Below are 25,004 nucleotides of genomic sequence, written 5' to 3' on the forward strand. Positions count from 1 at the left end.
CCAGAGCGGTACCTATTTATTTACTTGCACTTTGACGTGTTTTCGAACTGCTAGGTTGGCAGGAGCTGGGACCGAGCAACGGGAGCTCACCCCGTTGCAGGGATTCAAACCGCCGACCTTCCGATCGGCAAGTCCTAGGCTCAGTGGTTTATTACATACATACAAAAAGAGAACAATTGTACAAATAACAAGGAGAGGGAAAAACATGTACCGAAAAATGAAAAAGAAAATTAGAAAAAAGAAAGAGAACAAAGATAAAAAAGGAGAAAAGGAAAAAGAGAAAAAGTAAAAATAGAGGGAGGGAAAGAAAAAACTGTCTTTATTTTAGACATATATTAGGATTTACATGAAAATTGGTTAAATGGGTTGTGTACTTTTGATGGTCTTATTGCTTATGACTATTTTATTACGTCTGTAATTATGTGGGTTTTATTCATGTTGTAAGTCGCCTTGTACATAGTTTTAACTATGGGAACGAGGCATACAAATAATATGCATGTATTATGCAAAAGTACTTCCTGGAGGCATGGACTGTCCAGGCAATGGAGCAGCTGGAAGCTGGCAGATTCATTTCCTTAGAGGTCACCTTCCCGGACAGCGACCTCTGACCAAGGATGCTGAAGTCAAGGACATCCTGCATCATCGCCAGCCGCCCAGGTCTCTTCGGACCGTGAGGATTCTATGAACTTACGCCTCGAACTGCAACAGCAGCAAACTGGAATTGGCTGTTTATGTGCCAGCAGTTCTGTACATGCCAAGTCTATTCCCCAAAGGAACAGAAGGTCATCCACAAAATAAGTATGTTGTCCCTCATCCCCAGATGGATCAACTGCGGATCAGCATGAGGGCAGGAGTGGAAGTTTTGCCTTTGCTGCTCCGCAACTACAAATGTCCACAAAGCAGAGCCCACTGACGCTTCACAGGGCAGTTGCTCTTACCAGCAAAAAAACCTGACCTTTTGCTGCACATGGCAAAGCAGCAGAACAACCACAAGAGGATACTTGCTAAAACCAAGGTTTAGTTTTATTTTTGCAAACTACTTTTACAGATTTTTCAGAAAACACCACAAGAGCAAGCCAGATAGAACACAAGGGAAAAGAGTAATTTCCAAACACATTTATGACTGCGGCAAGAAATCCAGACAGACACTAAGAATCCAATCAGAGAGTCTCTCACATCCATCGCTCACATCAGAACATCAGATCAGAATGATTAATGACCCACAGAAAAATGTTTAAGAGGTCTCTCTTATTGGCCAATGAAATAAAGGGAAACCAACATGACTCTGTGGGCAGTGTTAATCCATTTGTTCTGGCCCATTTCGAAAATATTTGGTCCCACTACTGGTTGACAGGCGGCATCAAAGGGTCTCTCACCTGGCTGCCCGATTCGGACAATCGAACAAGCTGCCTACCCTGTGGATTTCAAACTGCATCCACTTCAACAACACTGAGTAAAAAAACCATCATAGCTTCAGGCTCCACAGATTTACTCAATCCAAGGCGAAGTTCACGAAACACTTGAGCCCAGCCAGCTATTTCCCCACAACTTCTCCACCCTTCAGAGGAGAGCCCTTTGTCAACAGCTTTAAGAGATGGAAACTAGCTGAGAAGGGCCTAGAGGCACTTTATTGCCAACTAACCAAACCAAAATTTCTAACTGGAAAGGCTTCGCAAATTGCAGAGGTGCAAAGCCTCTTGCAAGGCTGCAGGCTCTGCACTTTGGGCCCCGAAGAAAGAAAGGAGGGAGGAAAACGTGAGTCACTTCCTCATCTCATTCTTGGCCCAACAGTTCCTGTGTCATATTAGGAAGAGAGAGAGAGACAGACAGAGGAAGGAGGTGGTTAGGGTCAACCACATCGCACAAACTTGGGCAGCAAATGTTGCTGGTGGGGGTGAACTCATGGGAGCTCAGAGCCAGGGATTCCCCATCAGCCCAAATCTCAGGTGCTGCTTGGAGGGGAGACCAGGCACCAGCCTGGCAAGTGGAGATAAGCCCTTGCTCTGGTTCCTGTTCCAGGGCTTGCCTTGTCACAGAAAAGGCTGCCAAGAAGCCTCAAGGGGGCAGGGGGCAAGATGCTCAGAGAAAGATGCTCCAGGGAAAGGCTTCTTGGTGGCTCCACTCTACCTTGGGAAGGTCTCTGGGTTTGATGCACTTCCAGGCAGAACCGGGGAACAGACCACTTCCTAAAATCGTGGGCTTGCCTTGTAAACAACACTGGGCTAGATGGGCCAATGGTATGAGGCAGCTTCCTCTCTTTCCTAGAGCAGGAGAACCTGAACTGCCTCTGGACCATAAGACATCATCAATCCACCTCAAGCATCTGCAAAAGCTGTGTTGAACCTGCTCTTAAATCCTCTCCACTCCTGTGGCTCCATGACCCGTTCAGAGATCAAACGCAACCCATAACCAATCCCAAAACACTCTTGATACATCCCCCCCATTGGAGGAAGCAGCTTCCCTATTAAACCCCAAGCTTTCCTCACCTTCTGACATATCCCACAAACCTGATTTATCTTCCAGGCTATTAACCACTACCCTTTTGCTTTCATATCCAGCAGTGTTATTATTCTGCCCTATAATCACGCTCATTAATTTGGTGATCACACGCTGATTTATGCTTAAAATACTTTTTCTTTCCAGAGCAGCTTCAGATGATACGAAAATATGGTTTCTTTGAAAGCAAAAGGAGTAAAAAGAGGTCAAAAATAATCCACCGGGAATTGCAGGTGGGAGTGGCACAGCCAAAGAGAAAGCAACGGAGCAGCTTAATTGGCCTGTCTCTAGGTGCCAGAAAACAGGGCAGCTGTTTCTGCAAAAGGTTAGGCCTGGCAACAAAGCAGCAGGTCGAACGGCTCAGGGATGCTCTGTTCCTCTCCCCACCCCAGCTGGAAGCTGCAATGAGCACCACTGGTGGTTTGCGCCAATGATACCCCTTGGGCATATTAGCAGCATGGGGCTCACCACCCCTTTGAAAGGGCCCCCTTACCTCTTGGCTTCCTCCAGGTGGCAAAGATATTCATAGGCCACGTTCTGCCGTCTCCGCTCATCCATCTCTTCTGCAGTCATCCTCTCATTATCCAGGACAGCTGCAAAAAGGCAGGACAGGGTCAGTCCAGGGAAGCCAGAAGGCCTTGAGGTAAAGTGCAGCTCAACGGGGGGGTCGTCCCCAAGTGGGAGGTGTTGGGAGCTGAAGGAGCAAAGCCTCACTGGGTGCCCAGAAGCACCCAAGGTCCGGCACCCCACCCACTCCCCCAAACAGGACAGGTAGTACCAAGGGTTACGTTTTTGTTTTTTTGGAGTGACTCACCTGTTCCCTCCAAGTCCCACCTCAATACAAGCAACAAATGGGGAGTCAACTCTCCTATACCACAAATATGTATTTAATTTAAAGCATTTTTACCCACCCTCTCACCCCTTAGGCAAAAAGATTGCCAGGGTTGCCTTGTCTGCAAAAACCAAGAGCAGGATTTTAACCCCAGATTCACCTAACAGACTCCCCTGGGAAGACGCTTGCCAACAGAAAGCACAGCGCATCCTGCCCACCCTAGAAAGTACTAAAATAAGGCTCCACCACGCAGAGCAGAGGCCCCAGGCTCCAACAGAGGAGGAAGCTAATCTAGATAGCCAGTCCAAGGACAGACTTGCCAGGTGCACACACCTGCTGTGACAACAGGGTGAACAGTTTACACTCAGTGTGCTCCCTTCCTCCCCTCCAGAACTGCCATAAATAAAAAAACAAGCTGATGACAACATAAAGCCACTGCACTGCCTGAAACTGAAAGCTCTTCTGAGACTTCCTGACTATGCTCACAACCATTCACAAGAACTAGAGAAACTAACCCCATGCCTTGGGGGGAGACAAGACACAAATCAGTGACTCTTGCAGAGGCAGCAAGAGTGGCTGGGCCAACCCAGTCACATGGGCAGGGTACAAATAAAATAATTATCATTATCATCATCATCATCATCACCACCACCACCATCCTCCTCTCTTTGCTGAACAAGGCAGCTTACTAACTGAACGTTATAATAATTACAGCATCCTGGTTTGCCATGAAACAGAGCCACTCCAAATCCTGTAAGCAAAAAGCAGACTTTGGGCCCGGGAGCCCACATGCCTTTTGCATCAGACAAGGAGTCTTGCGACACCTTAAAGACCAACGCCTGAGATTCTGCACTACAGAACTACTTGATTTGAGGCAAAGTGAGCTTTTGTGAAATGGGCGGGGCTTCTCAGCGGCACTTTCTGTATAAAACTTCGAGATCTTGACCAGTCAGTGCCCAGAACCTTCCAGAAGCATGGGAGGATAGTTTGTGAGCAGAAACGCGTTTCTCCATGAGTCAGAAAAGGAACGGTCCAGCCAAAGTGAGGCATGAGAACGCTCTGCTGACTCCTCTGGGAGAATAGAGCGAAGGGCACCTTCCCTCCCTACATCTAAAAATACCAGGCTGTTTGGTTGAGAGTGGTAAATGTTCATAATTTGCCACAGAAATATATCTGACAGATTGTAACACTTTGCCTCAGGTGTAAGATCCCCACTGATTCCCTTTGCATAGGAAAGTCAGCTTTAATTGGGTGACTTTGGTAACAGCCCAATGTGCCACATTTTAAAAAGTCTCCATCAAATCTAATTGGAGAGATAAGGCTATAATGGAGCGGTAATGAGGATCTCCAGTGGGAGGGTACTTCACAGCACCAGTCCCACAACCAAAAAGGCCCTGCTCCTCACAACCACTGCTGCAGGACCCAATATAAGAGCTGCTAAGACAGTGGAAAGTTGTCCCTCAGGAAGTTGTGGACTCTCCTTCCTTGGAGGTTTTTAAGGAGATGTTGGATGGCCATCTGTCATGGATGCTTTTGCTGAGATTCCTGCACTGCAGGGGGTTGGACTAGATGACCACTGGGGTCCCCCCAAGTCCACAATTCTATGGTATTTTACAAGTGCACATTATATTCCCGAGCAACTATTTAAATCAGAGGATCCTAAAATGGCTTCCTTTAACAAAGTAGTTTGGGAGAAGATCCTCAGTTCAAGAGACACTCATTTCTTCAGTCATCCGGATGAGACAATCCTGACACCCCTTGAGCAGCCAGGATGAGCAAGACTTGCACACAAGATGCTCCAGTTCCAACCCTGGAGCTGAAAAGTCCTGGCACAGATTACAACTGCATGCTGTAATAGACAGCACGTTCCTATACCACCCCACAAAGAACTGCAGTTTGGTAAGAGTCCTGGGAACTGTAGCTCAGTGAATGGTAAACTACAGTTCCCGGGATTATTTCTGGGGTGTGTTTAAATGAATAGTATATATACGCCCACATATGCCTCACTGCCTCTAACGGGGTCATCCACTCCTACCTGCTGGGCAAATTCCAGGTATAGGTTTGTGGGGACAGTGGACACTTGGTTTGCGAACGTGATCCGTGTGGGATGCATGTTCGCAACCCGCATCTGCGCGGGTTGCGATTCAGCGCTTCTGCGCATGCGCAATTTAGCGCTTCTGCGCATGTGCGACTGTTGAAACCCGGAAGTAACCCATTCCGGTACTTCCGGGTTTCGGCGGTCCGCAACCTGAAAAAACGCAACCTGAAGCGGCTGTAACCCGAGGTATGACTGTACTTCTATCCCGTGACATTTGCCATTCTGCCCCCATGTTTTTCAGCCTTTATGTGAAGCCAATGAATGAGCTTATCCACTGGTGAAAACCAGATCTGTCAGGCAAGGGTTTGGAAACAAGAATGGACTGGATAAGGCCCAGTAAACTGAAAAGCCAACCTGACAAGGTAGACGAAATGTCTGAGAGCTTTGTGTGTCCAGGATGGTGGTGCTCCACATGCTCTGGAGGGGCTGTACTCTCCTTAAAGCAGGGGTCCCCAGCATTTTTGGGCCCAGGGATATATTTTTAAAAATCTAAGAGCTGTCAGGGCCACCACAAAGTACCCATTTCACAGAAGAAAAACTGGGGGTGCTCATAAACATTCCCTGCAACAGACAAACCCCACTGTCCGTGAATTGTTCCAAGGCCTAAGGATGAAGGGTGGTATACAAATTTAATAAATAGTAATAGCCCCTTTTGCACCTCACCAGCCAGGCCTGATTCTATAGCCGGCAGTTCCAGAGCTGCCAAAGAGGAATCCCTTCCTGCTGCCAGCTTTGAAACTAAGCCTGGAGAGATAGGAAAGGACAGAGCCACCATCCTTATTGCCTGTAGACAGATCCTGTGGCTGTTTTCGATGCTGCAATTCCCTGGCAGTTTGGCATAGCAGGAACTAGGCAGCAGAATTGTTCACGCAGCCCACCCACAAAAAGTAGCAGCAGCAATGACTTATGAAAGAATGTGGGTTTTTAAAGTAAGGCTTCGACATTTTTTTAATCCCCCTTCTGCCACCAATACAGAGAGCCAGGCTGATGTAATAGTTAGACTGCTGGATTAGGGATGGGGAGATCCAGGTTCAAATGCCCATCAGCCCAAAAGTTCATTGGCTGGTCAGCCCTGTCTCTCAGCCTAACCTACCTCACAGGGTTGTTAGGAGGATAAACAGCTCATTTCCCCCACTTTCTACATGGAAAGGGTAGCTTGGATTAGCAGGCAGAAATCCAACAGGTTATAGCAAAGATTCAGCTCTTTAACTTGCCCCCCCCACTCAGACCCATTTCCAGCCTAAAGTCAACACTCAGCTGCAGGCAGAAACCTTGAGCTTCATCCACTTGCACAAAGGGGTGTCATTCACAGAGTTCGCAAGAAATAGGGAGCACACAGTCGCCTGAGCCAAGCAACACTGAAATATTGGGACTCTTCCAATGTTTTCTATGGGAAGCTCTCAATACTTCCCTGGGATGCCAAGGTGTCTCCTACAAAATGTGAGGGTGGCTAAGCACTGCCTCCCTGGTATGACACCTTTTGCATCTAATCCAGCCCTGAAACTCCTCCTCACAGAAACCAGCGAGTTATCCGCTGACGCCCACGTGGAAAGGTAGACTGCCCTCAACCATGGAGGTTTGATTCGACCAAAGGCTGCCACCTTGCTCGGTGGGAGCCAAGCTTCCTGCGCTTGGCGAAACGAGGCATCCATGGAGCTGGGAGAACGGGCAGTTCGTGCCGAGGACCCGCCCCAGGAGCTGCACGTCGCCGCCCTTCCTGCTCGCGGAGAGGAGCGGTCCTTACCCCGCCCCACGGCCCCTAAAATCGGGCCTCCTCCTCTTCCTCTCCCCCCTGCCCCGGCCCTCCCGGGAAAAGAAAGAGCGCGAGAGAAAGCGGCTGCTTCGCTCAAAGATGCCCAACGGGACCCGGCCCGTGACCCCGCGAAAAGCGACAGCGCGTGCAAACGAGCCCGAGAGAAACGCGCGCCGCTCGGCGAGGCAGGCCGTTCACACGATCAATCCGGGGAGCGCTGCTTCCCGCCCGCCCGCCATGTTGAGGGGGCGATGGGGAGGCAGGGGGCGGCGAGACTTTCACAGCTTCCTGCTCGGCCAAATAAACCCACAGCCCCGGGCCAAGCGAGCCAGCGTCCTCCTTCCCCGCCAGCCGGAACGATTCCTCCGGGCCCGGTAAGGGCTGTGCCTGGGCGCCAGCTCCAACAAAGCGGCCCCGGCGGAGGAGGAGGAGACGCTGGCACCAAACCGACGGCCCGAGGCATCTCTCAAGCCGCAAGCAACGCGCCCTTCCCTCCCTCGGCCCGAGACTCACAGCCGTAGTGGGGCCGGGCCACGCCCGCCCCGTCGATCTCCTCCGGGGTGGCCATGAGGACGAGCCAAGGCAGAGGGAGCGGCGGCGGTTCCGTCTAGTCGGAGCCCGTCGGTCGTCCGGCCGGGACGAGAAGGCTGCTGCTGTTTCTCAGGCTGCGGCGGCTGCTCGGAACGCGGGAGGGGAGTGTCCGCTCCGTCCGTTGGGCGGCGGCGAGGAGGTGGAGGCGGAGGGGAAGGCGGTAGGGAGCGGCCGCCCGTTCTCCTTCCTGGCGCGGCGGCGGCGGCGCTGTCGGGCCAGCCCAGCGGGGTGTGTCTCCGGCTGCACCTCCCAGCCCAACCAGCTTGGCAGGAGCCTCCGCCAGGTCGCCCCGCCCAGTGGGCACTTGCTGGAAGAAGCGGCGGCTGGAGCCTCTCCGGGGAGCGCCGCAGCGGGGAAAGGGCTCCCACCGGAGAAGAGCCGGAGAGGCGATGCACGGCCCCTTTCCTGAAGACGCGCGACTCCGCGGAGAACCTCCATGTCCAGAGGCAGGATACCCCGCTGTTGCCGACGAGGAAGGTCTTGCCTTCGTATTGCCCGCTTTCCGCCTCCTTGTTGCGGCTCCGGGCTAGCTGCGGTTGGAAACAGGACACTGGGGCAAAGGGACCCATTTGGGAAGCGGGGGTGGTGTTCTGCCCCGTTGCAGTTTGCAACTCTGCATTGCTAACTCCTCGCCCAGTGCAACCGCGAAGGATCTGCAGGAAACAGGCGGACGCCACCACGGAGCGAGCTGCCTCTGCTTCCTCGGGAAGGAGGGAGCCCCACCGATATAAAGGCAGCCCCAGGGCGATCTAGTTATACTAGTTTTGGCGAGCCCACGAAGAAACAAGGCCGTATTTCGGTTTGCTGGAATTTCCCCCCTCCCCTCATAGGAGTCATGCCGAGGAGTCTTCGCTGCCCCCAATAAAATATTTGAGGGGTCCAGCCCCCCCATAGCTGTCAACTTTCAGATTTGAAAATAAGGGATCAGCAGCCTCAAAAATAAGCGATCAGCAGCCTCACCTGTCCCGGGGACAGCCTGCGGGATATCTAACAATCCGGGATAGCAGCGGGAAACAGCGCTGGAATAAGGGAATTTCCCGCAAAAAAAGGGTAGATTGACAGCTATGCCCCCCCATGATGGTTATTGCCATTCAAATTGTGTGTCTGCAGCCTGTCATGTGATCGATTATGCGGGGCGGGGCTTGCCTGCCCTGGCAACCCTGCCGCCAACTGGAAACCATAAGAAAAAATCAGATTTTTTTTTATTAGGTAGCAACAGTGCTTTTTTTCTTTTAAAAAATGTTTAGGGGTACTCTCATTTTTAAAAAATATTTTTTATTAAGTACAAATTAGAAAACATACATATTCACAACAAAAGAAAATACATCTAACCAAGGGGGGGAAATATTTTGTCTCTTTTCATATTTACAGTTATTTATACCTCTATAAAATGCTAATCACAATAAAGCAGTGAAATGAAAGCTATCAGAAAAAAGAACAAAGAAAGAATAAAGAAGTAAGAGAAAAAGATCATGTGACAATTTTTAAAAGTAGATAAGTACTCACAATACTATCTATATTTATATTGTATAATTTCATCTTGTCCTTATCTACCTTAAATAATTGTTTTTGTTTTTGTTTGTTTTTAGGGGTACTCTCATTTTCCTACTCATATTGAAATACTGCCCCTCAATGAGGCCAAACTTAGATTCACAAAATGTTTAAGGGTATGCATCTCCCCAGAAAAAAAGCGCTGGGTAGCAATCTCTCTCTCACACACACACTAACACATGTGCGTGTAGCAGCCAATATCAGAGTCCCTCCTCTTTGTAACTTAGTTCTGATTTAAACCTCCGGATATATTATTTCAATCTACAAACGTTTTTAAAATGTCCCTGCAAATGCGGCCAGTCCACCATCGTTCTCCGACTGAGAGCTGCTTATAATACCCTCTATAGAGTTTCCATATTTAAAAAAGTGAAAATCTGGACACAAAAGCCTGCCCCCCCCCTCAAAATCGTGTCTCCACTTACTAATGCGAGTCCCCCATATATCTGTCAAGCGGTTGGAAAGTGTTTCTTTTTTTACATAGCCACGTGCAGTTGACCTGTGGATGTCATTGCTGCCCCCCCTCGTGGCACCATGGGTGTAGGCAGGGGGGCAGCTGCTACCCCCAAATCAAATAATTAAAAGTATTGCAGTTTTCAAAGAGCAATTTAAAGAGCATTTTATGAGCATCATTGAAGGGTTGGAGAGATTATCACTAGAAGGAAATGGCAACACGAGGAAATGGACACTCCAGCTAGATTCTGCTGCCACCAAAGCTCAATTCATCCTTGCTGCCGCTCTGTTAGCCAAATATTCTGCTTTATCGGAACCTGTGGTAAATGCCCTAGTGTCTAAAAAGCGAGTGCTTTGTAATTTTGCAAAATATACTCGTTAACCGCAAGAAAGGTACTCCCTGATGTTAATTTTTTAATTTAACTTTCTAGTTTTCAAATGACTGAAGATTTTGAGATTTTCCTCGGGGCCAAAAGAAAGTAATTTAAAACAACTGTAGTTGGGACATTTCATTCCGAATCTGCTAGACAGAGCCAGACAGAGGAAGATGACAGGTGAGCGTCCTGCTCCCCCCGCCCCCCAAGTCCTGGCTACGCCCACGCGGGGCACCTTACGAATTCCATTCTGAAACCCGCCCCTCCTCCATCCAAAGTCGCGGGCGGTTTGAACGCAGCCCCGCAGCCGAGAGCCTCCTGCCTCTGCTATCTTTTGCTAGCTCTACACGCACAACCAGTGCATTGAAAGCACATCGCCGCCTCGCCCCCAAAATCTTCCCTACAGCGCCTGCTGCGATTGGCTTCCTCGCCCGTGTTTCGTTTTTTTTTTGCAAAGCCGCCCACAGATCTTCCGCTGCCGCTTTCCTCGCGCTTTGAAGCGCTGTCCCGCTCAGCTTTGCAAGTGCTCGGCCAAGGAGCCACGCGCGGTGAGGGCCGCCTGCCCTTCCCAACCTTTTGCTAGCTCTATGCGCTCTGAGGCGGTAGGCGCGCGCACCCCTCCTTTTCCCGTCGGGCCTTGCGGGGCGCCGTCGTTCGCTCTTCGCCGGCCGCCGCGATGATCCACGAGCTGCTGTTGGCGCTGCGCGGCTACACCGGAGGCCTCTTCGTCGCCGTTGGAGGCGGCGGCAGCGTCTGCCTGCAGGTGGCGTCCCGCTCCGGCCCCTGGGGAAGAGGCGCCCCAGGCCGCCGCCGCTGCCGCCGCCTCCCACCCTAACCGGCTTCTCGTTGCCCTCCCCTCCCGCAGGTGCCTCAGGAGCCGGTGCTGCCGCCCTTCCTTCACCCGAGCGAGGCCGCCCTCCTGGCCCGCGTCTGCCGCCTCGGCGCCTTCTACATTCGCTTCAGCGACTTCGTCGAGCAGTTCGCAGCCGAGCACGTCCAGCCGCCGCCCTCGCAAGGAGGCCCCTCGCAAGGCGGGCAGCAGCAGCAGCCTCCCCCCGGCGCCCCGTCAGCCCCTTCAGCAGCAGCAGCCCTGCCCGTGCAGCCGCAGGTGAGCGGTCCCCAGAGCATGTGCAGAGCGCCTTCCTCGCTGGCTCTTCGCGGCCCGTCAGGGAGGTAGGCAAGGAAGGCCCCCACTTTTGCCCGCTTGCCTGTCCCTTCTCCGGCTGTTTATGGGCAGTGACCCTCTGCGGAAGCGACTCGGCCCTTTCCCTCACAGGCTGTTTCTCTCCGTCCATTCTCGAGTCCCCAAAGAGCCAGAACATCAAGGGCTGCAGCCGGCTGCCTCCATATTTCTCTCCCTTCTGCCTCTCAATACCTAGAAGGGCCTCACATCCCATGAGATCCTCCGAGGTTTATTTTTCCCTTGGCTTTCTTTTTTCAGTTGCTGGGCCTTGGGGTGTTCATTGTTTTGGCTACTTTTATGGAAGAACGTTGTACTGTAATACTGCTGTCAAAAAACAGTGATGTTTGCGGAGGAGCTTTCTTGAAAAGCAGGGCTTTCATTTATTGAACAAGCCCTTCTCCTAATTGCACCTCCTGTGCAAGGGCTTTTGTGGCAGGATGCAGTCCCAGAACAGTGGAGGGACAGGGGGGTTGCGTTGCCTTTGGGTCGCTTCCACTCATGGCAATAGAGGTGGTTCTAGAGCCTTATGCGTGCCAGGAGATTAACCCTTCCTTGATCCACTTTCAGGATCTGCACCCCTCCCAGCAAGGGATTTATCTGCGGGCTTTCTGCACTGGGCTTGATGCCGTGCTGCGTCCATATCGGCAGGCCCTGCTTGACTTGGAGCAGGAGGTAAGGAGGGCACAGTGGGTTTCTGTAGTAAATATTGCATGATGCTCTGCCCATCAAATCCAACTGCAGGTTTTTGCCACTAATAGTGGTTTGTTAATCTGTATTCATGACTCCTTTTCACTAAGCCACTCCACAACTAGACATTGTACAATAATAGAGCATAAATGACTGCTTGCTTGCTTAGCAGAGAGAGTACCAATCAAATTGCATCTGTTGATGATGTCCTTCATTATAAACAGAGACAAAATCATTAGCCATGCAGACAAAAATGCTGATGAGCATTAAATTCCAGCACTATGGCTGCGTAGCTCTGTAGCAGCTAAACCACAGAGGAGGTGTTGGCCCCTTGAAGCAACAGAAGACAGGCTTCTCTTCTGGTAAGCAGCAGGGTCACGGCATCCACCCATCTGAGCCAGTTGCAAAATTGAAGCTCAGAGAGAAGAACTGGTTGCAGCTACCTACTGAGCTTTGGGGGTGGGGTGGGGGTTACGGAAAGAGAGACATGGCTATAAAAGGACAGCATTTCTAACACCAAGCTCTAAAACGTCCCAGGGGATCTGGTTACTGGCAGCCAATCAGTTCCAGCCTAGTACTCTGGGTGTAAGTCAAGGGTCGGCAGCAGCCACAGACCCAAAATGAGCCCAGAGTGAGTGCAGGGCTGGGGCAACTCATTGACCATGATGCCCAAAGCACCAACTCATGAGTTTCCCAGGTGCACAGTCCTGGAAGGCAAGAGCAGGGGAAGCACAGTTGAAGAGGATGAAGGAATCTCCCAAACAGGCAGCAACATGGGGGTTTTTTGGGGGGGAAGAGCAGGCAAGGAGCAGAAGGAGGAGGTGAGAAAAGGCTAGTTGAGAAAATGGGCAAGAGGAGCTTAATGCAATATTGAAAGCTCAGGGTGAAGGAGGCTCCCTTCCCCACAGAAGCAGGTGCTAAGCCTGGAGGTGGTTCCAGACCCAGCAGGTGCTTACCTGACAAGCCAACCTGCACCAAGTTTCTGTATTTTCCCTGGCTTCGGGCATAGGGCTCCACAGCCAAAGATTACGCCTCAAAGCAGCGCTTACCAATTTGTAATTTAAAAGCAACAGGCCAGTGTAGGTAACAAATATACTGAATAAACCTTGCTTTGTTATCCCACTGCTTTGTTATCCCATTGCTTTGACCTAAAAGGTCTGGACACAGACAGTTCTTGACATGCCAGCCAGTGTCATGCATTGCTAATACCACCCATGTATGTTGGATCTCTGTAGAAAACAGTGCCATCCGCATAACTGCTATATTAAAAAAGCTCCAGGGAGTGCTCCTTCCCTGCTTGTACACAGGGGCGCCGACTTATAAAAAATATTGGGGGGGCCCATACCGGGGTCCTGCCCCGGGAAGTTTTCTAAATTTTAGATGAAAATTAGTGAGTTTTAAAGTTTTTAAAAAGTATTTTAGAGTCATATGATCAACATTAGAACCCCGAAAACTCGACTCTCTATAACTCCACACTCCGGGAAGCTCGACAAGCCTGAAACACTTTTTGGCTTTGAAAAAAGAAACAAAACATAAACACGCACGGTATTTTCGTAAAAAGCTAATTTAATTTACAGTAACAATTATGCTTATAGACTATTACAGAGCAGTGAATTTATAGCTCTGAAAAGACTGAAATGATATTTAAATAAATCCTAAACTATCATTAAAAGAATAAAACATAAAATATTGCTGTCGCACAGTAATAGCGCTTTGATTAATAAGTGAAATAGCTAATTTAAGCTTACTTTCAATAAGGCTGAGGGTTCATTAAATAAAAATAATATCTCAAAGTTAATGCTTTAATACAGTTAATAAAGTTAATACAGTATGCCTAATACTGCATGTAAATACTGTAATACTGTATGTAAATAACGGGCTTTAATTGGGTCTTACACCCTAAAAATATTTAAGTATTTGAAAATAACTAATACAGTACTATAGTAATATAGAAATACAGTACTAAACTAGTACTAATATTTTGAAACTGAAAATTTAACATTCTGTATGTATTTAATTCTCTATTTTATAAAGATTTTTAATATCTGACAGTGAGTTTGGAGTAGCCCAATGCAAAAATCCTGAGGATCCATGTGGATCCATGCTTTGTAACCACGTTTTTGCACCACTGTGACCCTAGGCAACAGTGGGTGCGTGATTTTTTTGGTGCAAGATGTAGCCATGGACATGCTATGTTATCTGATGGTGAATTTGGGGTGACCCAATGCAAAAATCCTGAGGATCTATGTGGATCCGTGCTTTGTAACCACGTTTTTGCACCACTGTGACCCTAGGCAACAGTGGGTGCGTGATTTTTTTGGTGCAAGATGTAGCCATGGACATGCTATGTGATCTGATGGTGAATTTGGGGTGACCCAATGCAAAAATCCTGAGGATCCATGTGGATCCGTGCTTTGTAACCACATGTTTGCACCATTGTGGCCCCAGGCCACAGTGGGTGCGTGATTTTTTTGGTACAGACTGTAGCCATGGACATGTAATGTGATCTGATGGTGAATTTGGGGTGACCCAATGCAAAAATCCTGAGGATCCATGTGGATCCGTGCTTTGTCACCACGTTTTAAATGGGGAGGGAAGGAAAAACACAGAAGGGACAAGAAGCACAAGAGGGGTGTGCGGAGAAGCAGCTGGCTAAGAATGCAGGGGAGGAGTTTAACGGGGTGGGGGGGAGGAAAGGAAGGCAAAAGTCCCCCCCCCCAGCCAGCCCTCTGTCTCTCTCTCCCACCTACATGTTTGAGGTGGTGGTGGGCTGGAGCCTGCACGCAGTGTGACTAGGAAAGAATTAGGAGTCAATGCTTTCCTTAACCCTCTGCTTGCCAGGAGGGCAGGGGATTCCCTGCTCTTTGTTGAGTTTGAGCAAACGCAGCAAGAGAAGCGGGTGGGCAGTAAGACCCTGAGGCAGAATGCTTCTGCCTTCCCTCACCCGACCGACCAACCGCCAGATCTTATTTTTCCCTGATTTTTGCCGCTGCGCTCCGGCTCCAGGGACCACACATTCGCTCAATAATTTTCTTAAATTATTGGGGGGGCAGAGCCCCCCCAAACGAATTTTTGAGGGGGCTTGGGCCCCCTCAGGCCCCATGGAGTCGGCGCCTATGCTTGTACAACTTAGGGGTTGCAAAACAACAAGTCAAAACAAAGACTTACTCCAGTCTCTCACCTCCACCTTTCATTTTTTGCAGTTCCTGGCCGATCCTCACCTTACCATCTCACATGTCAATTATTCGCTGGATCAAGTGAGTTCTCCCTGTCCATAACTCTCTTCTTTTAGAGGAGCTGCCTTCTCTGGATGGTGCCTTCTCTTCATGGTTGCCTGCTGAAAAGAGGCTTGCTTATATGAGTGAGCTGTATTAGTTCACACTGACTTGAATAAGCTCTGGAGGTCTGTTTTGAAGGGCAGGACCTCAACTGCTCTTGCTCTTGTCTGGCTGAGCCCTGGAGCTCTAGCACAAGGGATGGGGCTCCACGGCCACTTTCCTGTCTCCAATCCTTTTCCTGCAGTGGAATAAATAAAAAATCTGAGGCAGGAGCAAGCCTTGACACAACCTCCATAAAGGCAAGGATTCTCTTCCTTCCCTCAGTCTGATTCATTGGCTACCCCAATCTCTGTAAGGGCCCTCCTGCCCCAAGGGACATCCTGTGAACTGCCAGTGTGAGCAATGGGTGAGTACTTTCTTGAGTCTCTTAGAGAGAGGCTCTTGGGACACAGGAAGCTTGGAAATAGAGATACAAGGTTTATCATCCTGAGTGACTAGAATATGAGAATGGAGGGTCTTATACAAGAGCTCTGGCTCCATCTGAGGCGCCACTTACCAGCTTCCCCCCAGAGCACCTTTATTCACCTGCTTAAGAGACTAGTCAGTTTGGAGAGGCCGGATCCTGACAGGGGACTCAGTCTCTCTTCCCGCCAAAGAGAAAGGAGAGCTGCCTAGGGATAATTATGTATGCATCACTCTTAACTCCTGTTGGCTGCCTTCCACTGAAAATTATTCTACATTGCAGGCTGCACTGAAGGAAGACAAGGGGGTTAATCAGACCACATTCTTGTGGGGCAGGGGGCTGCCTAGGCAAGCTCAGTTTTTGCTAGAGCTCAGTTTTTACCCATCCTATGAGCAAAGGGCCTCCTCATGAAAGGTAACATTAGTTTAGGCAGATGCCCATTTTCAGTGATAATAGCAAAATTCTGGACCCAGCCCAGGTGGCGGCAGCAGCATCAGAGCTTTTCACAAGGAAACTCTGTAGACACGCAGAGAAACTAGGAGGCTGCAATCCACATGCCTCTTCCAACTGGTTCATTAAGGTGGCACATATTTTGTGCAGTATTTAATACGTACTTTGGGTCTGAAGGGAAGCTTAGTCTTCCGAACTGCATTTATAGCCTGCATTGATGTTGATCCTTGTTAGTTATTGCATCCTTGCCTGATGTTCAATAGGCAACATGGAAGGTCTTTCCTTTCGTGTTTTGAGAAAAAGGCTTGCACAGGCAGAAAGTTTGCAAAAACCTAAAGTGTGGTGCAAGTAATTGTGTGTGGTTTAGGAAACATTCTGTGGCAGAGTGAATCTCTGTGAGTAGAATCTTGGCAGCCAGTTCCAATTTCTGATGTCCAAAGCAAGAGAAATCTGACACTTTTATCTTTGAGCGTCTCCTAAACAGCAGGTACAGTGTCTGCACCTTAAAAGGGGGCAAATAACATTCCTTGAAGAATTAATGAAGTTAGGGAGGTCATCTTAGTAGATGTCTACTTATTTAGGTAGACTATTGGGGGGGGAGCCCCAACTGCAGGGGGGGACAAAGCATGAAGGCCACACACAAAAGAAGCCCCTGTGCAAGAAGGAAGATACTTCCATTTTGCTGTGTGACATTGAAATTAGGGAAGGCTCTTTCCCATGCAGGCTGTTCTGTATAGCCTTCCCTATTGGAGTGAGTGGGAGGAGCAGCTCATAGGAGGATTCTCAACCCACGTTAGAAAAAGATCTTGTCTGTCACATTAAGTACAACACTCTGTTCTCTTTCCCCCCCATCCTTGTCTCAAACTAGCAAATCAGTCCTCACCAGCTGATTCTTGTTTTGCAGTTCCAGCTCCTTTTCCCCTCACTGATGACTGTGGTGGAGCAAATAAAGACCCAGAAGGTACAGTTGAGAATCCTGATCTCCCTTGGTGGTGGCCCTCTTTTTATAGGCACATGCCTGGCTTGATTTGAAAAGAGAGGGCAAATCTTGTGTGTAACTGAGATGGTGCTGATTTCTCTCACCTCAGTGGAGGTTAAAAATGGGAAGTAGGAGTTCTGGTACCATCATCCACAGAAAAGTAGAGCAGCGAGCTGGACCATTCAGGCTAGCTGGTCTCTGGACCTTCCAGAATCCAGCTGCCAACCAGTGTTGTAGGAACATATGGCAACATCGGCTCTTGCAAGGGATCTGCTTTTCCTTTGCAGATTCATGGCTGTCAAATCCTGGAGGTGGTTCACAGACACAGCCGAGGTGGTCTGCCACCCGTGCGCCGTGCTTTGGAAAAGTAAGAAACCCTCCTGGAGGCTCCTGCCCAAGCGCTAAAGAGGAATGCCAGGTTATGGGTCCCCTGAATAAGTTAAAGTCCCACTGTTGCCTTGGATGGTGCTTATTTCCCTGTCCCCAGCCACCAATGGCACCAGCTCCGTTGTGGCTGCAGCCTGGTCAAGCCCCCTTCCCTCTGCTGCTGTGCTCCCCTCCAGGGTCTTGGCCATGTGCCATGCTGCCATGTACAAGCAACTCTCTGCCTGGATGCTGCATGGGCTGCTCCTGGACCAACATGAGGAGTTCTTCATCAAGCAAGGCCCATCCTCGGGGTCTGTCCCTACCCAGCCTGAAGAGGAGGAGGAGGACCTGGGGATCGGAGGGCTGACGGGGAAACAGCTGCGAGAGCTGCAGGACATGGTGAGGTTTGGGTGCTAGATACAAAGGAAGCTGAATCCGCCTCCCAATCCCTCTAGCTCGGCATAGTCCACACTGCCTAGCAGCCCCTCCCTAGGGCTTCACAATCTTCTCCTTGTCCCACTTGGAGATGTTGTTGTGGGGTTGGACATACAAGGCTGCTTGCATGCAAAGCAGATGCTTAGCCACTGATCCAGGCGCTCTCTTGCCTCGTGAAACCTGCTCAGTCCCCTCCAGTCATCTTTTTGTAGTTGGATCTAGAACTTTCTTTTTTGATAGCTCAAGTGTTCTTTTCTGACTCCTCATCCATTGTTTCATGGATCAAGAATCCTGCTCAGCTCCCTGCTGACACAGCTTGGTGGTTCCAACTAAGTCTTAACACACAACTCAGGATTGGGGGCAGGGCTTTCTACTTTGAGCCCCCACGTTTGTATGTGGGGTTCTTTGACTTTCCCCCATTTTCACCTCTCCTTCCAACAGCGGCTGATTGAAGAGGAGAACATGTTGGCACCATCCCCAAAGCAGTTCTCTCTGCGGATTGAAATGCTGCCATCCTACATCCCCGTGCGAGTTGCTGAGAAGATCCTTTTTGTGGGAGAGTCTGTCCAGATGTTTGAGAGTCAAAATGTGAGCCTTACCAAAAAAGGTAGGAGACACTTTGACTCATTTCATTCTGCGTGGGGGCAGCAAGGATTGAAAGCTGCAGGGTGGTTGTTTCTTGGCTGTCCATTCATAAGGGCACCCAGCAAGATGGAATGGACCCTCCCTGCAAAGCACTTGAGCCGCCCCTCCCCCTTGCTCTGCCACTCTTTCCTTCGGGTAGAGTATGGTGGCTCCATAAAGGTAAAGGTTAAGTCCAGTTGCAAATGGCTCTGGGGTTGCGGCGCTCATTTCGCTTTACTGGCCGAGGGAGATGACGTTGGTCCGCAGTCAGGTTTTCCAGGTCATGTGGCCAGCATGACTAAGCCGCTTCTGGCGAAACCAGAGCAGCACACGGAAACACCATTTAGCTTCCCGCCGGAGCGGTACCTATTTATCTACTTGCACTTTGATGTGCTTTTGAACTACTAGCTCTGCTGATGGAGGCCGTGACTGGCATCTTGTGTCCAGGTTAGGCCACTCTTCCTTGCCTTCCGTTGCCTCACAGGCTCCATCCTGAAGAACCAGGAGGACACCTTTGCGGCTGAGCTGCATCGCCTCAAACAGCAGCCTCTCTTCAACCTGGTGGACTTTGAGACAGTGGTGGACTGGATACGGAGCACTGTGGCGGAGGTCAGCTGTAGCTCTAGAGTTGCATGTGCTAAGTTCTTTGTGAGGTAGCAGGGAGCCATTTGCAAACCCCTTGCCAGAGCTTCTTGGAAACCCTTTTTCAGGCTGAGGGCCACATTCCTTCTTGGGATTACATGCTGGGAATGTGGCAGGGATGGAGTCAGAAGTGCCAGGCCAGGCCAGAGCAACCCCATCACCACCGCCAGCATCCATTCAGTGAATTTTCTCCCTTCTCAAGAAAGCCTCACTATCTTAAAAGCTCCCATTAGCAACAATAAAAGCTTTAATAAAGCCTAATCTATGTGTGGGAGATTTGATTTTAATGGCAGATCAATGCAGAGAGTGAGGTGATATTTGTCCTCTCCCCTGCTTTTCAAAGTCTAATTGGTGGTGGGGGGGGTTTACAGGTGGGGATCCAGAATTAACATTTGTCTCTTGCTAATGCACCCTGCACAATAATTAAGCTTTTTAAAAGCTTCAACTGTTACAATATCCCATAGACTGGCTGTTTGTCAGTCCTGCCATATAGAGCATAGAGAGCCTGCCCAGCAATGGGCAAGTAGTCTCTGTCACTCAAAGCAAACAGATCAAGTCCTGGCTGCAGTGGGGTGGAAGGTGCTCGCAGCAACTGCTGCTGCTGCTGCGGATCCCTGGTTCTTGATACTGATGGACTGTTTTCTCTCCCTTAGCACTTGTGGAAGCTCATGGTGGAAGAATCAGATTTAATAGGACAACTGAAGGTACATGCAAATCTCCATATGGAGCTTCCAAAGCTATTCCTCTCTCTTTGTGCAGGAGGAGACTCACTCCTGCCAGTGGAGTGTTGCTTGCAGGGGCCAATGGGTTCTGTATCCTGATGCATTTAGTCATTCTCGCCTCCTTTCTAGATTATTAAAGATTTTTATCTCTTGGGGAGAGGAGAACTGTTTCAGGCCTTCATTGACACTGCACAGCAGATGCTGAAGACACCTCCCACCGCAGTGACAGAACATGGTGAGTTTCATGGGATCTGGCTTCTCTTTTTTTAAAAAAAAAAAAAGAATATTTATTAAAGTTTTCAATAGTAATACAATAAAAAGAAAAAAGAAAAAAATAACAAAAATACAAAAATAAAAATAATTAAAAACACATAAAGTTTCCATTACTTATTTTTCATTAACTTATTTCCCAGACCTCCTCGTACCTCCCTTTTTTGTATTCCAATTCAAATTGTTAGTTCAGCAAATCCTTATCAATAAATTTTAACCTATTTCTAACCTTTTTTTCTTTCCATATTCTCTTAAACCATTACAGCTGGAAAGCACTTAATTTCTATCCGACATCATTCTAACATTCATTAATTTTGCAATATTTCTGTAAATAGTCTTTAAATTTCTTCCAATCTTCTTCCGCCGACTCTTCTCCCTGGTCTCGGATTCTGCCAGTCATTTCTGCCAATCCCATATAGTCCATCACCTTCATCTGCCATTCTTCCAGAGTGGGTAGATCCTGTGTCTTCCAGTACTTTGCAATAAGTATTCTTGCTGCTGTTGTAGCATACATAAAGAAGGTTCTATCCTTCTTTGACACCAATTGGCCGACCATGCCCAGGAGAAAGGCCTCTGGTTTCTTCAGGAAGGTATATTTAAATACCTTTTTCATTTCATTATAAATCATTTCCCAGAAAGCCTTAATCCTTGGGCACATCCACCAAAGGTGAAAAAATGTACCTTCATTTTCTTTGCATTTCCAACATTTATTATCAGGCAAATGATAATTTTTTGCAAGCTTGACTGGCGTCATGTACCACCTATAAATCATTTTCATAATATTATGAATATCATGGGATCTGGCTTCTCCATTAGGCTGAGCTGGTGAGAAGATTGGTGGATCAGACCGATGACTCTCTACTCAGATACTTCCCTGCTTCCCAAGCCTTTGTACCAAGACTCCTGGCTCCTGCATAGGCACAGTTTGGCTCTGTAAACTGTTGTGGCACAAACTGAAAAGGGCATGGGGGTGGGAGAGTGGAAACGGGTGACTGTGTCTTCCTTGCTCACTGTGCGCTCGTCTGGAGTAAGTCGTTCTGGTCTGGCTCTCCTCCTCAGATGTGAATGTGGCCTTCCAGCAATCTGCCCACAAAGTGCTGCTTGACGATGACAACCTGCTTCCTCTTCTTCACCTGACCATCCACTATTATGGAAAGGAGCACCGAGGTGGGTGCTGGTGCCAGGGAGCCAAGCAGCCCTGAGCAGGGCAGGTTTAGGCCCCACCACAACTGCAAGCACAGAGCCACAAAGCCAATTTGGTTCCATAGAGGCAGAATGGCAGCCCTAGGTCTGGGAAGCTGGGAGTTCAAAGCCAAGGCCAGTCTCATCAACCCCCTGGGTGGCCTGGAGCAAGTCTCTCACCTGCATTGGCTGCCCATTGATAAAATGAGGAGAGTGGCAGGGAAGGAGGGTGGGGTCCAGCAAGGCTTGCAGCCGTATTGTTGCCCACCTGCCTCCTGGCTTCCTTTTCAGATGCCGCTCAAGCTCGAGATACGCCTTCTCGGGAACTGTCTCCCCATGAATCCCCCGCATCAGGCTGGGCTGCTCTGGGGCTCTCCTACAGAGTGCAGTGGCCCCTGCATATCCTCTTTACTCCTGCCGTCCTGGAAAAGTGAGGGCCGCTTTATCCCTGTTTCTGTTTCCAGGTGGATTCTGTGGCATTTTGGTGTCAAAGGTTGATTGTAGCAGAGCACACATTTCCTGGGTGGGAGGAGGAGATGCTGGCCTGGTCTGACCCAGCTATCTTTTGCTTGCCTTCCTCTTGGCTTGCAGGTACAATGTGGTCTTCAAGTACCTGCTAAGTGTGCGTCGAGTCCAGGCTGAACTGCAGCACTGCTGGGCTCTACAGATGTGGTGCAAGCGCCTGGAATCCAACAGGACAGATGCCATCAAGTGGCAACTGCGCCATCACATGACTTTCCTTGTAGACAATCTGCAGTACTACCTGCAGGTGAGCAGCAAAACAGGTCTCAGGGGCTAACTCTGAGGCTTCGGTGCTGCTCCTCCAGGGGATATGCACCAGCCAGTTCTCCCAGCGATACCCAAAATTTCCCACCAAAAATTGGTGGCTGGAAATGACTGGAAACAGCAGGCAGTATCTTCTCCCTCACTTTTCCGTATCCTCAGGTGGATGTTCTGGAGTCTCAGTTCTCCCAACTTCTGCAGCAGATCAACTCCACCCGTGACTTTGAGAGCATTCGACTGGCACATGATCACTTCTTGAGCAATCTCCTAGCACAGTCCTTCATTCTGCTGAAACCAGTGAGTGATCCCCATAGTTTGTTTGCCTTGTGTCCCCAGGAGAAGAACTGGTCCTGTTTGAACAGTCCAAATGCCCATCCAATACAGCACTCCTAGCTCACTTCAATGCAAACACGGCAAGAAGGAACTAAAGCAAAAGCCAGACCCTTGTGAACATGGCTGTGTTGCTTGGCCATGAGCACAACCCAAAGCCCTTACCTGCTAAATGAATAATGAGGTACAGGTCTGTACAGAAAAGCAGGATAGAAAATAAATGAACTGCAACTGTGTCAGTTTGCCTTCATGTGTTTTTTGGGGGTAGTGTCTTCCTGGACTTGGTAGCATTTGGCAATCTGGAGAAGCCTATCAAAGTATGTTCATTGGTCTTGGAAACTCGTGTTTAGAGCAGCTTATGATGCTTGAACATAAATTTTGGGCTTTGGTAGCTGCTGTGCAGTGTATGAAGATTTTTGTTTTGTTTGTTTGTTTGCATCAGCTCCATTAGACCTTAAGCATTGCTCTACTAAGCAAGAAGTGAAATAGTTTTGAGTAAACCAGCCCAATAATCCTGCTGAATCTTGTCATTATCTCAGGCTGCGGAAGGGCAAGACGAGAAGCTTCTGCTCTGGTGAGGCCCTCCATCTCCTTTCTGCTCTTTGGTTTTGCAGGCTTTCCACTGTCTGAATGAAATACTGGATCTATGCCATAGCTTCTGCTCACTTGTCAGCCAGAACCGGGGACCATTGGATGAGCGGGGGACGGCCCAGTTGAGCATCCTGGCCAAGGTGTGCCTTGCACTTTTCTACCTGAAAAACATCGCCCAAAGCTTTTGGGGCATCTCTCCTGTGGAAGCATGTTGGAAACTCAGAGCAGGCAGCTCTCTGATGAATTCAGCATGGGGTGGGGGTAGGAACACAAGAAGTCTGGCCATTGCTCTTCCATGAAGCTCATCAGAAACAGCCTTGGTCAGGCCCTTGTGGCATACTGGCAGCAACAGCTGGGGCCTTTCCTCCTCCAGGACAGCAGTTCCCAAAGGGTGAGCGATGAGGTGGGGCAGCTGCCTGGGATGCTTCCTCCCCATATGGGTTCGGGTGGCGTTCTAGTTCTCTCTGTTCAGCCCTTTCTGCTAAGGCAGAGCCCTCAATTTATGGCTCATGGGTGCCGTTTACTTTTGCAGGGCTTCAGCTGTCAGTCTTCACTCCTTTTCAAGATCCTCTCCAGTGTTCACAATCACCAGATCAATTCAGACTTGGCTCAGTTGCTGTTACGTCTTGACTACAACAAATACTATACCCAGGCTGGAGGCACCTTGGGCAGGTAGGCCTTGGCAAGTGCCAGGAAACCACACAAGCCCCTTTAGTTATATTCCTGCTGGTGGTGGGAGGTGGGGGGCTCTGCCTGAATGTGGACTCTTCTACAGCCATCCTTAGCCTGGGTTTCCTTGGCTTCTAGGGCTTAAGGTTTCCCAAGGACTGGGAATCTTTAATTACACAGGCCTGTTACTAACCAGAAACACACAAGGTCTTAAGCCTATTTGAGAGCTGCTGGTGAGAGGGATGTGATGATTAGGCATAATCTAGACTTTCCGCTGTTTCTGTTTTGGGACTTAGAAGGTGGGATATAAATGTATTTATAACCAGCTGTGTGCAATGTTAAAAAATGCAATTCAAACTTTGCACACTGTGGTCTGTAAATAATATGAAATTGGTTGTGTGTGCGTCTCTAACATCATGCAGTTTTGGCTACTGTGCCCAATTTACACAATCCTTCTCCCTGCTGCAGCCACACAGCCCTTCCTCTAATTAACTGCCCCTTCTTTCTCTACAGTGTGGGATTAGAATAGACCACCAGTCTCACAATGAAGGCCGTTGCCACCTTTTCTGGGAAGGAAACCTGCTCTGGTCAGTATACATGTTCTGACTTCTGGAGGGGAAGGTGCTGAGAGATATTGGAACCTCATCCTGGCACTCAGAAAGGACTCTGTCAGTGTGCGCTTCATTAAATGTGTCTCTAGTGCTGCTCTCCTTATGCTGCATGTTTTTCCGGAAGTGAAAGTGCTGCTTAGCATTGACTTTGAATTGTTTTCAAATGCTGCTGTCACTTGTCAGCGGATTTGGCTCTTTCTACTGCTAACACTGCAAGTAAGCTGCGAGCAAAGGAGGTTCTCTCATTGCCCTCGTCATCCAGGAGCCACATTGTGCAAATCAGGGTGAGCGTTGACCTGCTCTTAATGGAAAAGTGTGATTAACTGCAGGAAAGTTGCTTTTTTGAAAATGTAATTTGGTGTCTCTAAATGCGGAAGCAGGGAGAAGATACCGTATATTTCCATTCTGGGCTGAGTCTGCCAATGAAAGTGTTCTTTCTACTTTTTTGTGTGTGGGGTTTGGTGCAGTTTCTTTTCCTCTCACACACACGGTGAGGGAGAGGAGGAGAATAAACAAGTGGTGCAAGACTGCTGGTGCCTTTCAGGTAACCTGCCCTCCTCCACCCCTATTTGTTTCATTTTCTTCTGCCATCAG

The 25,004-nt window shown here is 49.1% G+C and overlaps 2 protein-coding genes across 2 annotated transcripts in view; one reads left to right on the forward strand and one right to left on the reverse strand.

Moving 5' to 3' along the window:
- IQGAP1 (IQ motif containing GTPase activating protein 1) overlaps positions 1 to 7,927 on the reverse strand; it is a 44,244-nt gene extending 36,317 nt beyond the window's left edge. The window contains exons 1-2 of the mRNA XM_081888248.1: positions 7,693 to 7,927; positions 2,990 to 3,089 (exon numbers count right to left, since the gene is read on the reverse strand). Coding sequence (XP_081744374.1) covers positions 2,990 to 3,089; positions 7,693 to 7,747 — 155 coding nt within the window. The 5' untranslated portion in view covers positions 7,748 to 7,927. The remainder of the gene's footprint in view (positions 1 to 2,989; positions 3,090 to 7,692) is intronic.
- Positions 7,928 to 10,778: 2,851 nt separating this feature from the next.
- TUBGCP4 (tubulin gamma complex component 4) lies at positions 10,779 to 24,991 on the forward strand. Its single transcript, XM_081888282.1, has 18 exons — positions 10,779 to 10,908; positions 11,011 to 11,253; positions 11,896 to 12,000; positions 15,219 to 15,272; positions 17,111 to 17,167; positions 17,473 to 17,552; positions 17,749 to 17,950; positions 18,428 to 18,593; positions 19,095 to 19,219; positions 19,906 to 19,956; positions 20,104 to 20,209; positions 21,304 to 21,411; positions 21,718 to 21,856; positions 22,018 to 22,195; positions 22,372 to 22,506; positions 23,154 to 23,270; positions 23,663 to 23,802; positions 24,313 to 24,991. Exons 1-18 carry the CDS (start codon positions 10,822 to 10,824, stop codon positions 24,326 to 24,328), a joined length of 2,109 nt encoding a protein of 702 aa, XP_081744408.1. The 5' UTR covers positions 10,779 to 10,821; the 3' UTR covers positions 24,329 to 24,991.
- Positions 24,992 to 25,004: the final 13 nt, after the last annotated feature.

This window comes from Podarcis melisellensis (assembly GCF_964234715.1).
Source record: "Podarcis melisellensis genome assembly, chromosome: 14".
NCBI lineage: Eukaryota > Metazoa > Chordata > Lepidosauria > Squamata > Lacertidae > Podarcis > Podarcis melisellensis.